The following is a 16,823-nucleotide window of genomic DNA, read 5'->3' as shown; positions in this document are numbered from 1 at the left end:
AAATTAATAGTAAAATTACCTTTTTTTCTAGAAGACCCTGGAACTCTCTCAAGGACCCTAAGGGGGGCCCGTACCTCACTTTGGGAGCCACTCATCTAAGGTAAACAACCGAGGATGCAGTATGTTAATGCACTTCCCCTTTCAGTAGTCTGTGTGTCCCATGTACGTTGGAAGTGACATTTAGCAGTGACAGCACCATGAACCGTGAAGGATCCGAGCAGACATAGGATCATAAACGTCTTTGTAGTGATTTTATACCACATGCTATACGGCATCAGATTCATGAGGTCAGTGTGTGTTTTTTAATCACATAGCCCAGTGCCACATGGAATCAAATGCGTAAAAGCGTCAAAAGCGGCTGATATAGGTCAGCTGTGATAAGGAGCAATCACAGAAAGAATTGTCTTGCTTGCCTGTGGGCACTGACTTCATAGTCAATATAATAAGCTTATGGCTGTTCTGTCCCTGGGAGGCTGAGGCTGTTGGAAGCTCTTTGTCCTGCCTGCTGAATGTTTTGTGATGAGCACAAGAACAGAACAGTGTGACTATAGCGCCACCTGTTGATGTGTATAAGTGGGAGTAAGTCTGTGATCAGGGATCTTTCACTGTATGCTCTGAAATATTTAAAGGCTAATACGCTAAGGATGAGGAACTTCTGTTCAGAGTCTACCCTTTTTCCACTATTTTTCTCATAGATTTTCCATCCATAAACCTTCATCCTCTATTTATTTCACGTATTCAGGCCTGTTCAGATCTGTGAGTGCCATGTGTGTGAGCATAATCAAGGAAAAGCAGTGGGGAGCAAGTGGTGTGATTCATCCTTTATACTTAATAAGGCTCCAAGCAAGGAGAAACAGTCATGAACCAAAATGGAACAGGACCACGCATGCCCTGTTGTACAAGTGTGGTGGAGCGAACAAAGGACAGGCTCATGACCCGTCCTCCTACACCTTCCCTCTCTCAAAGACATGGTGAACAATCGCACTCAGTGGATGCCTAGCTTAAAGGAGCAAATACCATCATTCACAGTGATCCAGTGGCCTTTTTTTGTCCCTGTCTGTTGTGTATTATATAAAAAAAATTACGGCAAGGTGCAGCAGAGATGTAGTGCTACTGGTTTAGTCCTTGTTAACATGCCCAAAGGTAGCCAGGAAGTCATGTGACACCTGCTTCTGATAACCTTTTTCTCAAAAAGAACAGAGAGAGAGTGCTGAACAGTGTGTGTTTGGTGTATTCTCAGTGTGTTTAGGCCAAAGGCTGGTTTGGGTGGAGCATTCCCAAGTAGGGGACTGTATGTTTTTGTGTGTGCACGCGTTTGTGTGTATGTGTGTAGGTGTGTGTGTGTGTGTGTGTGTGCAGTTGCATGTGTGTGTTGCGTCGGCCTCCATCTCGGTCGGTCTCCATCTCGCTTTGTGTCTTCGCAGTTGCTACGCCGAAACCATCCCGATCCCCTGTAAGGCTCCATAATGGACCCAGGAAGAGCATCTGGCGCTTTGAGACGCCAGAAACGATCTCCCTACTCCGACCTGCCACTCATCCCCCATCCACCATAATACCGTTTTCACGTCTCATTCTCCCCCAATGCCACGACAGACTGCGCAATCACAAAGACCCAATTAGCTGAGAGGGGGATCACGATTTCGCTCGGGGACCGATGGACCAATGGCGTCAGGCGGCGGAAGACGAGGGCCTATGGGGCGCCGGCGCAGGTGGGCGGGACACGGGCGTGGGGCGGAGGTGACACAGTGACATGGATGGAGAACGGCCCGTTGTTTCTGGTCATTTGTGTCAGAGGAGTTTTGATTGATGACCGTCGGGATGTTTTTCCCACTCTCCCCTGAGATTCCCAGCTCTCTGGAGGGGGTTTCCACAACGGGACCCCAGCCTCGGACCCCCAGTTTAAGTTTGGCCCCTGGCCCTACGCTGCACAAACACATATCTACACACACAAACAGAAACACACACACACACACATGCACGCGAGCACACACTTTTTGTTTCGTTTGGGGCCCCAGATGGCTGCTGCCCACACATCTGTATTGTAGAGCACTAAATATAGGCTCTAGTGTGTGTGTGTGTGTGTGTGTGTGTGTGTATGTGTGTGAGTGTGTGAGTGTGTGTGTGTGTGTGTGTGTATGTGTGTGAGTGTGTGAGTGTGTGTGTGTGTGTGTGTGTGTGTGTGTGCGAGTGTGCATGTGCACCTGCATGCACACAAGTGTGTCTAAGTGCGTAATAGAGATAAAGAGAAAGGAAAGGACAGGGAGAACAAAGAACAAAGTCCATATAAAGTAGCCGAATGTAAATGTGTGAGTGAGTGTGTGTGTGTGTGTGTGTGTGTGTGTGTGTATGTGTGTGTGTAAAAAGAAAAGCCCGAGGGACGTTAGGTGTGTGGGTGGCTGAGAGAGATGAACAAAGGAAGCAGAGAAGAGAGACGAGGAGCAGCGCATTGCCAGTGAGGATTTGATTGGGTGGGTGGGTGGGTGGCGGGGGGTGGAGGGTGGGGGGTGTTGGGTGTTCAAAAAGGATCTTCCCTCAAAGCCTCACTAAGATACTCCTGGAGCGAGTTAGGATTTAATTTGGCTTGGAGTCATACAGCGAGTGCTTAGATCGTAGTGGGACCTAAAACGATTTAATATTCTCACGGCTGTCGTTTGTTATTCTCTGGGTTGTATGACAGATAATTCTGTGAATTCTGTGTGTGTGTGTGTGAGAGAGAGCACGTGTGGGTGTATGTGTGTGTGTGTGTGTGTGTGTGTGTGTGTGTGTGTGTGTGTGTGTGGTTGGACAAAGCGTCATTAGCATGTCAGAGGCGTTTCGTTAGTACCCAGTTCTCTCCAGAGCAGCTGCTAGTCTGGCGAGTTCCTCCAGCACACACGCATGTTCACCTTCATCGCGTGTGTGTGTGTGCGTGTGTGTGTGTGTATCTATCTGTGCGCCTACGTGGATGTGCCTCTGTGTTTATGTATGCATGTGTTCAGTATAAACAAAGCGAGAAGAGAACAGAAGGTTTCATCAAAAACAGGAGGCACCAAAAGTGTGTGTGTGTGTGTGCATGTGCTCGCTTTGATGCCTGAAGAAATAACCATCAGCCCCTTCCTCCAGTGTGTGTATGTGTGCGCACACTGTGTGTGTTTGGGTGTGCACGGTGTGCGTTCATCGTGTACTTGCAGTGTGTGTGTGTGTGTGTGTGTGTGTCTGTGTGTGTGTGTATGTTTGTGTGTGATTGCATAAACATGGTGTCACAGTGATGAGATGTTCTCTCCATCCATCTGTTCTGCTGGCATTTACATCTTCAGAGGGCTACAATAGAGGACAGAGAAAGAGAGAGAGAGAGTGAGGGGAAGAGAGAGAGAGAAATAGGTAGAGATGGAGATGAGGAGAGAGATTCCACGACGGTCTTGGTTCTGTCTGTCAGTCACTGGAGCAATAACACACTCTGAGGTCACCCGCTGACCCCCGAGGCTCCAGTCTGACTTGAACTCTGAACGCGTCTGAGAGTGTTTGTAAGTATCTGTGAGTGTGAAAGAGAAGCTGCAGTGTGTCTTCCTGTGGATGTGGCTATATGTTTCTGTGTGTGTGTGTGTGTGTGTGTGAGAGAGAGAAAGAGAGAGCGAGCGATAGATCTCCACTACCTTATCTCCAGTCCCTGTGGAGAGCCCCGCGCTGTTTCTCCCTGCAGCGATGTGACCCGGCTGTGATACCGCCTCGACCTCGTCTCCACAGACCCAGATAACAGACCACCCTAAAAATACTCCTCTCTCCTCCGCTCTCCTCCTCTGTTCCTCTCACCTCTGCTGGCTCGCTCTATCCTCCGGAGTCTCCCCGGCCAGGAGAACGCTCTGCCAGACTAAAATACCTCTGGGCGCTTCTTAATGTCAGAGAGGTCTTCTATTCTATATCCCCCCCCCCTCTTCTTCATGTTCTTCCGCTCATTCTGTCGCGGGCCGTGGATGTTACAATGTCAGCCGAGCAGCAGAAGTGCAACTCAAGACTGTTACATCACAAGTTTTCTTATAATTTTTCACAATAATTCCCCCCCCCCCTCCTTCCCCCGCAGCTACTTCAATCACCCACACTCTGGACACGCAGGGCAGATGGGATGTGGGAGGAGACGGCGAGGACAGAATCTGCCGGGCTCACATAATTATATATCAAGTAATTCCTCATAACTTCTCAATAAAATATTGAAGAGTGCGTTTTTTGGTGCCTCACGGGTTTGACAGTCTTGAACAATGCTAATTATGATAAACTAGGCATTTTTTTGAAGATCATGCCACAGCCAAGTGCCTTGAGAGCTTTTCATCTCTCTGCTGCCTCCCTCGCTGCCTAAATGTGAGCCGCTTTTAAGAGCACTGACAACGCCACTGTCTGTACTTTCAAGGAAGTTTCTTACTAATTTAAAGCTTTTTTACTCCAAGCTCTTGCGCCACATTTGACATGGGGGTTAGACCGCTTGTCTTTTTATCTCTGTGTGTGTTTGTGTGTGTGTGTGTGTGCGTGCATCCTCGCCTTCTGTTGGCCCAAGCCCACGCAGGTGACCAGAGGGGGCTTTGTGTGGGTGGACAACTCAATGGCGACCCCCCCCCCCCCCTCTCTCTCTCTTTACCCTCACCCTCCCTCCTCTCTCCTCCCCTTCCTTCTTTTCTTGCCATCCATACACCATTATGAGACCAAGAAGTAGGAGAGAGGCCCAGGAGGAGAGACAGGCTTTGGCCAAACAACAGACAATCTATTTATTCTCTGTTTCAACCCTTTCCTCCAAAATAATACACCCAGTAAATGGATATTGGATAATATTGTAATAACAGTAAATAGTAAAAGTATGTTTGTGTATATTTATTATGATTATGCACAGTGTATTCATTGTTATAATACCTATATAAGAAAATGTGATTCAAATATTTCCTTTGATCATGCAGTAGTAGCTTCCATATGGTTGAGAGAGAAAGATGAGAGAAACTGGTATCAGCATGAGCGATGGTTACAAGGTGTTCCCTCTGAAGTCTCCCCCTATTGCTATTTTTGAGTCAGTGAACTGCACATGGGAAGCTGTGTGTCTTTGTGTGTGTGTGTCTCTGTGTGTGTTTGTGCATGAATGTGTGCGCGTCGGTGTGTCTCTGTGTGTGTTTGTGTGTCTTTCATAGAAGAAGAAAGAGCGAAGATAAGAGGCTGTGTTATAGGGAGGATTACTAGGGATTAGGCTGTAAAACCAGATGATTGCTCAGTTTATCATGTCACCTTTGCTTTATCAGCAGACGCGATAGGTCACACACATGCACACACACACACACACACACACACACACATCCGCACAAACACACAGAAAAAGACAGTGAGAGAATGAAGTAGAAGCCAGGACATAAAAAGCTGCTGCAAAACCTGTAAAAAGAGTGTCCCAAACAGTGTTTCTGTCATGATTTCTGCTTGAATAGTTGTCACAACATGGGAGCACCTTTGGGTGACTCCTAATCTATTGCAACTCTGCTGCTGAATTTATTGCTGCTCTGTTGCTCAATGTATTTGTTGGAACCATGTATGCGCTTATTCTAAAGTAGAATTCTAAGAAATAAAAATCATGAGTTCCATTTTGCATATCACAAGGAATTCCTGATTTTGTGATGGTAGATATTTAGGTTGATGTGCGACACAAGAAGAAGCCAGAAGCCCATTTGTTACACATCCATTTAATGCCTTGTGTGACAATGCTGTCAATGGACTAGCCCATAGCAACATTGCCACCCTCTGGTCTAGATGGTAATAACAACTACTGTTGGACAACATCAAAAGCGGCATGAGTTTGTGTGATGTACCAAATTGAGTTGTGTTGGTGGGCCTGACTGCCAAGTGGGAGGACATAGACACTCAGAGAGGGCAGAAGATGAGCCAGTCATAATGAGGGCAGACTGAGTCATGATCTCAGAAACTGTCACAAAGTGACAAAGCGCGGCCAGACGAGTCATTATTGGTCCCACCAGATCAGACGAGGTGATGCATGGGCTGCATGGGCTGCACACCTCGTATAAAAACGTATAAATGCACAAATATAGACCAATGCAGAAAACATGCTACAGCTATCAGGGTGTTTTCCCTACTACATTTTTTCCTACAGGGAGCCATACACTATGAACACAGCATCAGCAACTCAGCAAACACTTTTTCTAAAATATTGCTGCAAATTGACTATTCAGCTCGTTCCTTTCCTCTCTAATTAATTCAAGAGGACTCCTCTATACTCTAAGGGAGGCATTCATTTCAGAAGAAGAAAAAGAATCCCCCCAGCTAATGTCTGGGGATGCAGGAGGACTTGTATGGCAATTCAACTAATTTCCTGCATGTACAGTATAGTTCCCATTTACACCTAATAATCACAGTTAAGGTGGGGTAGTGAGTGGGGAGACTGTCCTTCAAGTGGAGGTTCAAGCCTATGTGACAGCATGCATCTGCCCTTCTGAAGTGTCCTTGATCAAGACACTGACTCCCTACCAGCTCTAGTGGCGCTGATGTAGCTGACCTGCACTCTGACTAGGGTAAGGGAAAAGACACATTTCTCCTGTAGGGATCAAAAGAGTATTACGTTTAAGTGTAAACATGTACACATGATTGGGTACAATGTGGTTTTTTCCACTACCTCTATAAGAACATCATCATTTATATGTTGCTTGGCACACTATTTAGATGCAATTTAGATGTGTTTTTTATCACACACACATCTAGTGTCAGTGGAATAATTGCATGACTATGTTGACTGTCGTCTAGAACATTCCTGATAGATGCTGCAGAAGCATTAACAGAACCTTATTGTGCAGGAACCTTTTATTTTTTACAGCCCCTTATTTACAATGTGTACATCTAGTTTTGGAGATGTATAGAGTGTTGATAACTTAAAGATGCTGTGCCTATCTAGGTCAGCTGAGCTGGATTTGGAGTTGTCAGCTTTCTGCAGAGTAAATAGGTCATGCTAACGAGGAGGGGGGTTTTGACAAGCCTCTCATACTTCATCGCTTCTCACCACAAAATCTCAGATTGCTGATTGTGTAAAACATGCTGGCTACAGCTTTACGCTACAATGTCAAATTATGACAATGGGTATTAGAGTCATTATTGTAAACACGAGACAATCTAGGAAATACGATGAGCACGATATTTTGTGCAACAAATTGCATTCACGCACAATTACGTGTGCATTTGCATTGAGATCTAAATATGCAGTAATGTAGCCGGGGAGAAATCAAACTGCAGAAATGAAGCAAAGAGTGTGTGCAGATTAGGATGTGCTGTGCTGTACATGAAGAACTTCACAGCAAGTTTATTAACCCAGAAAGCATAAATATAGATGAGAGCCCAAGGAGATTATATGAACCTAATGCATCAGTGCACCAGCTCCACAGCGAGAGTCTCATAGGCCCGCATGCCCACATAAACAGGTCTTGGCATTGCATAATGGCACAGTAGAGGCTTAATTTGTGCAATGTGTGCACAAATTTGTCAGCCATGATGCAATAGTAGGCTTCCTGTCCTCAATTAACGAGCCACAGGTTACAGCGAACGTAAGAAGTGGCACACACACACACACACACACACACACACACGTGCACACACACATGTGTAGGCAGGTAGGAGGTAGGGGTATATATGAGCAGAGAGCAGGTATTTGGTAAATTCTCTTCTGGTCCTTCGTCTTGTCAACATGGCTCCCAGAGGTATGGTCACCGTGACAACCGCGCTCCTCTGCTGCATACTGGGCCTGCTCAGACCGACTCCAGCTGCCTGTAAGTTTACCTGGTCACTTTTACCTGCTTATCATTTAGGTTAATATTAACTATGGATGCCAAGAACAATAATTTAGAGGTGTTAGTGACCTGTGACACACACTGAGGGGGATTTCATTGGGATTGGGATTTCATTGGGATTGTGAGGGGAAAAAAGCTAAACTGACCATTGTGAGATGTAATTGGTAATGTGACGTGTCTGTTTTTGTGTGTGTGTGTGTGTGTGTGTGTGCGTAGCTGCTCGCATGAGCAGTGCCTGCTGTATGAGTTACACCAGGACGCCTGTGGCCATCCACTTTATAAAGGGCTACAAAGAACAAACCCCCCGGGAAAACTGCCACATCGCTGCAATCATGTAAGACAATCCGTCACCACTCCACCCCCACTCGCCATCCGTCTCTCTCTCTCTCTCTCTCTCTCTCTGTGATATTTGAATGTAGTGATATTTGTGCACATACTGCCTGTTTTAATGCCCCCGAACCAGCTGCCTCTCCCTGTCCTCTCTCTCTTTCTTATCTGAATAGCAGACACTGTATCTCCCTCTCTACTCTCTACTCTCTCTTTCAAACACACAAACTTCACCCACACACACACACACACACACACACACACACACACACACCTTCTCTATCTGTGTGGCTGAAGATGCTGTGTGTGTGTTCACTGTTACAGTTTCTACACGATTAAGAACAAGAAGGTGTGCGCCACCTCCAAGGATGAGTGGGTGAGGAAAGCTCTGGCCCAACTCAGGTATGACAACTACACTCACTCTGAAACACCAACTAGTTTTAGACACAGAGCCTTTAAACAAGTGTTTTTAGTGTCTTTTTGTCGTGTCTTTGGAGCAGCATCAGTGAAACGTCTATATTTTCTAGTGCAAGACTGAAGAAGCTGTCCAAAGCCAATCCTACCGCAGGTGGAGCCGTGATGATGAGAAGTGCTGGAAGTGGATCTTTCTTCAACGGGACCAACGAAGGCATCATCTCCAACAGCACTGAAACTCTCTATTAGCCCAACCTCGTTCAAGCTGACTGGCAGCAGCACCATTCTGTGAAACAGCTCGGTTATGTCTTGTGGTTGATGTTGGTCAGTAGTTCCCAAACTGTGGTCCGTAGCACCCCTGGGGGGCCTCTAAACATGTCATGTGGTGTAAGGCCTCAGAGAATTGTAGTTAAAGAAATTATGTTATGGAAAGACCGATGTAAGAGACAAACTTAGCCTATTATATGATGAAATGATCCAATTAGTTTGGGATGTTATCTCAGAATGAAGAAAAAAGGCCCTAAAGTTGTATTATCATGACTCAAGGGGGCCGTGAGAGGAGAACAGCTTGGGAACCATTGATGCAGACTATGTCCTCAGTCATTTAACAAATGTTTCGGTGGAAGTTTTTTTTTTTTTTAATCATGCTTTTAGAGTGCGCTTCTTCCTAAAGACCTTAAAGCCTTTAAAGACACAGGGGTAATGTAACCTAAAAACTGTGAATCTGCTGATTCAAAATATGCAAAAACATATTTCTCAAAAAGAGAAATAAATATTTCTTTCACAGTACTATTATTGTCCGCATTTATTTAATCAAATCAATGTCAAATCTACCACACTAGCTCACTGAAAGGTATCTTGTAACTTACAATGTAACTGTGGTTCATTGCTTGCAAAAAAAAAAACACATTTTCAGCAATGGTTGTGGAGCTCTTAGTATTTTCAACAAACTTTAACATATTACTGTAATTTGACTCTCTCTAGGGAAGGCACAGCTCACTGTAACTTCAATAGATATTATTCTAACCCAAACACTAACCCTACAACAGCTGAAAAACCTGTGCAACCTGAGTGAACTACTGCTTTGCATGGTGCATGGTTTATTTTTTGTGGCGTTACATGTGTGCCTGCCGTGTTTAGAGGAGGTTGCAGCCAGCACATCTGCTGGAAGGTGTCTAAAACCTTTTTGATGAGCTGTGTTGGTGAATCCCCCCCCAAGCTGATGCAAATGCATGACATGAATGACAGGGAGGCAACCTCTTGTGCTATTTCAGAGCGCTGCCCCAAGGGGTTGGTGCTTCAGCCAGACAAGGTGACTTCTTCAATGACACACGCTCTCATCAAACTGCACTGCAGTAACATCGACTTTCCACTAGATGGCGGAAACGATCTTTACCAGCCAGTGCCAGTCACATTACATTGATTATGATCTGCCGATGCCATGATGGTCATTTGATGTTTAAGAGTAGTGAAAATAAGAGCATGGATACCTTTGTTTTCCAATATTGAGCAATACAAATGACAAGTGTGGACAGTAAATAACAGCATTTATTTAGTCTTATTTAGTCATTGTTATGTACTTTACACAGAAGCTTTTTGCATCTTATATCCTTGTTAGGCCTGATGTTAACACTGAAGAAATAGCACAGGCAGGAAATCATCAGGAAAATTACAAGAAAAGCCAATAAATATTCCCAGCAATAAATAATAAATATACCAGAATAACATTAAAAAGCATTTTAAATAACTTAAATTAATTCAAAGGCGGTTGGCTGAAGATATTCATGATGATCAGGATGAAGGTGAAGAGTGGTTTCTATGGGGTAGAAGTTGTAGTGGCAGCGGTGGTGTTCTTCTTCGCTCTGCGGGCCTCCCTGTAAAACACACAAGCATGAGCATCAATGGTCCATCAACTGATTTTTACATATTTGATTTATACAGCGATGCTATCTGTATTAGTATGAGCTGGCCGTCCATACTGGAGACTGGCAGAAATACCAAAGGCCTACTCACTCGAGTTCCTTGATCCTCTCATAGACCCAGTCCTGTTTCCAGTGGCTGCAGATGTCACCGTCTGTGGTCTGGAAGCTGGATGGAAAAAAGAAAAAATATCAGACACCATGACCTTATAAATGTTCTAATATAGCAGGAATCCAAAACTCTCATGGAGATACATACTCAGCAATAGAGCATAGGTTTTCAAGTAGTATGGTTCTTACATGACAGCGCGGACACAAGGTGGGTTCTTCCTCTGGATCCTGTAGCCGAGGATGGGAGCGGTGATGTTCATGATGGTAACCTCAGTGCAGCAGTTGTGCACTTTATTTCCCGCTTCTGATGAAACATACAAGGATTTGCCATTATGAGCACACACGCCTCTTTCATTTGCAGCATCAAAACCCTTCTCCCCTTTCTATTAGAACAAATAGGTTGATAAATGAGTGTTGGCCTGCATTTTTCCCAGAGCTCAACCACTTCAGATTCTCATGCAAAAGTACTATTTCGTGTCAAATGAGGATAGAGCTACACGCCTACTGCAGCTGTCCTGGAGCAGGTTACTGGAGTGACTTACCGGATCCTGTTGCCATCAGTGCCAGAACCCCAGTGAAGAGAGCCAGGCATGACAGTCTAATGACACACAGCTGCATGGTTCAAGTCTGAGATGTTCCAGAGGTTCTTTGCAGAGGCAGAGGGTTTGAACCGGCCAGATGGAGATGACTGATCTCCTTTGACCAGAGCCCTGGCTTAAATACCCAAAAAAGAGGAACCAGGTCAAGATAACCAGATCCGTTCTCTCCTAGGGCTTTCTGAGTGTGTGTGTGTGTGTGTGTATGTGTGTGAGGGTGGGGGCTAGGACTTCCTTGGGTCACTGTTTAGTCAGCTATTTCCCCTATGTGATTTCATCATGCCGTTGACTGAGAAATTCACACAGAAAGATTGAGGCCTAAAAGGTGTAGCCATTGTAAAAGATTCACTTTTTACTTGTCCGCTGCCTAGCTGCAGCAATGTATGTCCAACTCTAAAAGGAATTGCAAAGTAGAATTGGAATTGTACATTTTAAATAGTCATTTTAATGTTCAAGTGAAGTAAATCAAAGTAGGTATAGGCCACATGGTACCCTATGTGTAATATATTTACATGCATATAGTTACAGTTATGTTCTTTGTTGACATGACTTGTGAACTATAATCTCCAGCTAATGGTGTCAAACATGTAAGTGAAACAATCTGTCACTGTGGTGAGATAAGTTCACTTGTTGAAATTGCAACAAGTATTTCATTTTCTTGATAGTAGTGCAGTGATCGGCCTTATTCTGACTTGTTTGAAGATATTGGCACTCGTTACCTCCACCAAGGAGGTTATGTTTTCGGTGCCGTTTGTTTGTTTGTTAGTCTGTTAGCAGGATTACGGAAAAACTACTGGCCCGATTTTCATGAAACTTAGTGGAAGGGTGTAGCATGGGCCAAGGAAGAACCCATTACATTTTGGAGCGGATCCGGATCCGACTCACAAATAAGCAATAATAGCACAAACCTTGGCGGAGGTCTGCGCTCTCCAAGTGCCCTTCTAGTTTCTAGAGCGATCTCACCTCATTGGCAGAATTTTTATCTTGGTTTAAGAAAAATAAGATTTGAAGGCTGAATATGGGACTAGCAGACTAAATGACTTGTTAAAATGGAGATTTTTTGTCTTAAGTGATTGCATTTCATTTGGTATGAATCATGATGATTTCAGCAGACATGGCATTCATCCTTTGAACTGACAATGTCATGTGCTGATCACTCATGCGTCATCTCTCTCTTCCCACCCCTCCCCTCTCTCTGGCACTGTCTCTCATGGACAGTGCAGGATGGAGAAAAGGAGAAGGAAGGAGGAGAACCCAAGGTCTTCTGCCACAAACCGCAACTTTCCGCACATCCTCTTCCTCCACCCAAATATGGGCAGTTGTCCTTAACGCTCCACATCATCTGAGTTACAAGCCTAAACTTGTCTGGGGAGCCTATGAGACAATTTGGAAAAATGTAAAGTCAAAATTAAATCAAAATGACCTTTTATGCAGAAATGTATTCCTTGACATGTTAAATCTCATTCACTATGAAGCATGTCAGGAGTTTTCTTTTTTCACTCACCTAAAAACCTGCCAAAAGCCAAAAAAAACTGCCAAAATAGAACAGTGTGATCTGTTATGCGGTGGTTCAAACTCTGTGTGCCTCTGCAGTTAGGCTTCTTGTTGCCAGCAAAACAATGCTGCAGTTTATTCATCATCCCACAAGACAAGAGTTGGCTCAAAAAACAAAATAATATTGCAAATGACTCCTTGAGTGTAGTCTGGCCTCCATTTGCTTTAGATAATCCTCCATAGCTTTTCCACTGTAGAATATTTCAGTGTTTCACAGAATTCTAAGTATTGGAAAACTATTAAAGGTCTTAAAGGGGCATTAAGTAATTAAGGGGCAAATATCTTAAAGGGGCATTAAGTAATCTATGACCTTTGTCAACCTCTATCGACGACCAATAGAAATTTCAACGACATTGCTAGAATTTATCTCCTCCTACACAAGTATCTGGCACAGCCCCCACCCCTCACCCCTCTGACCACCTTGAATTACGGTTGTCTGTAATTGACAAACAAAATAATATTTTTAGCTGTGACCAGCTTTAGCACAAGTCATTCTGATGGTCGGTTGGTCGGTCGGTGGGGTCGGTCGGGTCTGTTGGTCCAGAAGTTAAATAAAACCTCACTGCACATGCACAGCCACAAGATACAGAGATATAATGTGTATACATGTCTCAGATAGGCAGACTGGTGCCTTAGCTGACTTGATAGGGCAACAGACTTTTGTGTGTCAATCCTGAAGTTGGTCAATTCGGCCTCACAGAGCCAAATAGGTCGCAGTTTATCATTAATTACTTGCTTGTTACAACAGAGACAATACGTGAGCTAAGTAGAGCTAACAAAAAAGTCTAGTGAAAAGGTCATCAATTACAATGCAAAATATTGTAATAGCAATACTACAATATGATAGCTTTTGTAATTGAAATGTCTTACAATGTCAGTCGCTGGCTTGTAGCACCATCCTCCATAATCAAAATGTTTGAAAAGTAGATGGGAGGTGGGATTGATAATGTTTTGAAATTCCAATGGGCAGTAAGTTTTTGTTCTAAAACAGAGTACGGGCCAGAAAATGAGTTTTGAAAGCCAGAAATCTCTGCACCTGGTGAAGAAATCATTGAGTCATTGTTGTGATCAAAAATCCTATCAACCCCCCACAGATATATTATGATAATTTTTTGCTATGAGGCAGTAAAAGCCTTACTTATTTACTGTAATTACAGGTATAATGTGGATGGCACCAGGAGCTTTGAACAAGAAGGCCTCGGAGCAGCACTGGCTGCTGCGGGACTTTTCCTCACTGTACCCATATTATCATTTTGTGGTCTCTATTTTTCTCAGTTTTTAGCCCACCAAAGGTCATCAAGCAATAAAGGAGTGGAATAGTACTGCAGTGATTATTAAAAGTTTCATTGTTACAAAATATGTCACTGCTAATATGTAGTTGTTGCGGAGAGGCTGATTTAGCTGATGTATTTGTAATGAATGTGCTCGATTGTCATGTAATAGATGACATTTGGGATTTGGCTTGTGGGCTGATAAACAGCACACGCCATGTGCAACATACAGAGTGGTGAGACGTGGTTCTATTATTCACAAATTGGTCAATGACTATGTGTGCACCTCAAGTGGGGTTAAAGTATATTTTTCAATAATTTGAATTACTGTATTGCAAGCCATCTAAAGACTTATAGCTTTATACTGTGTAGAATTTAAGGCCGCCATAAAAAAAAACAGTCTCTTGTGATGATGTACTTGTTAGCTGTGTCAGCTGTTTCATACTGAAATTGCACAAACATATTTACTGGCTTTTGAGTCTGAATGAAACATTAAAATTCCTCATCATTGAAAAGCAGAAACGATTAAACAAAATGAGGAAGGAAGTGCGATCAGTGTGATCTGCTTGGCTAAAATGAAGATATGATTGCGAAACATATGCATTTTTTGAATTGTGGATTGGAGCGAGGCAGGGATTGAAAGAGAGAGAAGTTCTCCTTTTTATTTTGCATTTCATTCATTAGTTGTTTTTTGTCCTACATCAAGGTTGTAAATCTAACAAATAGATACTTTTACTGTAGAGCTAGTCACCATTTCATGCTTGTAGGTGTGCTGGTGTGAGGATTTTTCAAATTAGACAATCCAGGCAGATACTATGCTGTTTGATATCCTTATCTTTATCGGACCCAACTTGCTGCCTAATGATTGAACAATGTACTGGGAGACTTGATAGAACAATATTAAATTGAGTCATTGCACTGCAGACCTCAGCAATTTCACTTCTAAGGAATGTAATAAGTGATTATTCCTGAGTCATTATAATAGGCTGTCATAGAGGAGGGAGAAGATAGAGTCAGTTAAACATAATAGACCCATCCAAAGAAAGTCATTTTAAAAGCGATGGAACGACAGCTCCATCAGAGCTTATTGACTGTAAGATATCTTCAAAAGACAAATTGTGGCTGGTGGAGACTTATATATATATATTTTATTCTGTTCATTAAGTTACCTTTTATCTTTCTCCTTTTGTTAAGCACTTTGTAACTGTGGTTTTGAAACGTGCTATATAAATAAAGATTTGTATTCACTGTTTCCACTGTAGAACTATCAACTGATTTTGCCCCTGGGCTCATGGACAATATTTAACTTTCTGCCCAGCAACATAATAGAAAAAAAACGTTTATTAGTAATTAAACTATCTGCTGCTATGTATGTCTGTCTGTTCATATGTGTGTGCGTGTGTGTGTCTGTGGATGTGTGTGTGTGTGTGTAATTTGGATGACAGATAGAAGCTCAATCAAAGGAGTGGAAGCTTAACCAACTCCAGCTTTGTTACATACATGTGTGTTTGTGTGTGTCTTCCTATATGTATTTCATGAGTATCTTCATATTCTCCTTTAGTTTGGCTTGTGTTTTGGTGTGAGATGCAGTGATGTACCCACTATAAAGCTCTGTATTACAATCATAATGTACTGCTTTCATAACTATTACTGACTACTATTTTTGAGTATTACTGTATTGTGATCACTGTTGGGTGTGGGAATACTCGTAGCACATATTGTACCTTCTGTGTGTGCATGTGCTGCCCATGCAACTGATGATGCTCTCACCCAGACTTTAAAGAAAAGGGAGTGTCCAGTTTATCTTTTCCTGTTAGCTCCGCCCCGTTTCTCTCTCCTTCCACCCTCTTTCCTCTCATGCATTCTAAAGACCACAGACCTTATGACATCATCTCATAGGTAAATTATCTAATCTAAATCTAAATCCGATCTAAAATATCTAAATCTAAAAATAGAAAGCATTCACTTTTGGAAAGACTGACTTATATTAAACCTGTAATAAGTTATATCAGACCTTATAACCAATCCTGAAACTAATGTGTGCTATGTGGAGATTTCATTGAGACATAATGATATAAACCAATATCCACACAAAAGCTAAAGCTTATCGTCAAATTCTGGTCTGCAATGAAGCTCCTCCCGGTCCATTCGGTAGCTTTTCATTTTTTAAAAACTAGGTTGGCTCCTCCTTCGCTGTTTAAAAGCGACACTCACCCTCTCCCATTCTGGCAAATATTCTCGTAATGGTGGAATCGAAGAAACAAGGGAGTAAATTTAGTAAACTAGTAAACTTGCTACCTACCTCTTCACTTGTTGTCGTGGGACACAAACTTCAGCGGGAGACACTGACGAGACTTCTCCTTCTAGCTATGTTTAGCTTAGCTATAAGCTTTGCAATGTGTGTCCTTGGTAGGCCTCTGTAGTGCAGTGGCTTTACTGTGCTTTATTTACAAATGTGTTGCGGTTTCTGTCGCCCTCTAGTGACCATAGTTTTCCTTTTTATGAAGCCATGATAACTGTATGGCCAAAACCTAGAGCGGCATCATACAATTACAATATGCTTATGGATCTTGTTTCACGTTTCAAGTTTCCTTCTACAGACCTATCTCAAGAAAATAAACTCTGGGAAACAGAAGAACAACAAGGAACCAGGACTCTTTTTCTTCTCAAACTCTGTAACAAAAATAACCCTCAGCTATTTATCGGCCGTTTGGACATTCAGAAATATTAAAAAACAAAAATAAAATAATGACTTTTAACAAACTGCTCAGGAATTATAGTTTTATAGTTAAGGCCAGTGGATATGCCAACTAAAGCTGGGTCCGTAGAGAAACAAACGTG

At 43.0% G+C, this 16,823-nt stretch overlaps 1 protein-coding gene across 1 annotated transcript; it reads left to right on the top strand.

Annotated features, from left to right (window-relative positions):
• The first annotated feature begins 7,674 nt into the window (after window positions 1–7,674).
• Window positions 7,675–9,378, top strand: ccl20l (C-C motif chemokine 20-like). The gene is made up of 4 exons (XM_071520495.1): window positions 7,675–7,769; window positions 8,007–8,124; window positions 8,442–8,519; window positions 8,645–9,378. The coding sequence occupies exons 1-4, from the start codon at window positions 7,688–7,690 to the stop codon at window positions 8,778–8,780; spliced, it is 414 nt and encodes a 137-aa protein (XP_071376596.1). The 5' UTR covers window positions 7,675–7,687; the 3' UTR covers window positions 8,781–9,378.
• The last annotated feature ends 7,445 nt before the right edge of the window (window positions 9,379–16,823 follow it).

This window comes from Centroberyx affinis, unplaced genomic scaffold (assembly GCF_046629955.1).
Source record: "Centroberyx affinis isolate AG114_WGS23_722 - 3 ecotype Tasmania unplaced genomic scaffold, CSIRO-AGI_Caff_v1 ptg000804l_1, whole genome shotgun sequence".
NCBI classification, from domain to species: Eukaryota; Metazoa; Chordata; class Actinopteri; order Beryciformes; family Berycidae; genus Centroberyx; species Centroberyx affinis.
Note: the sequence above shows the minus strand (reverse complement) of the source record. Positions and strands in the feature narration are given on the sequence as shown.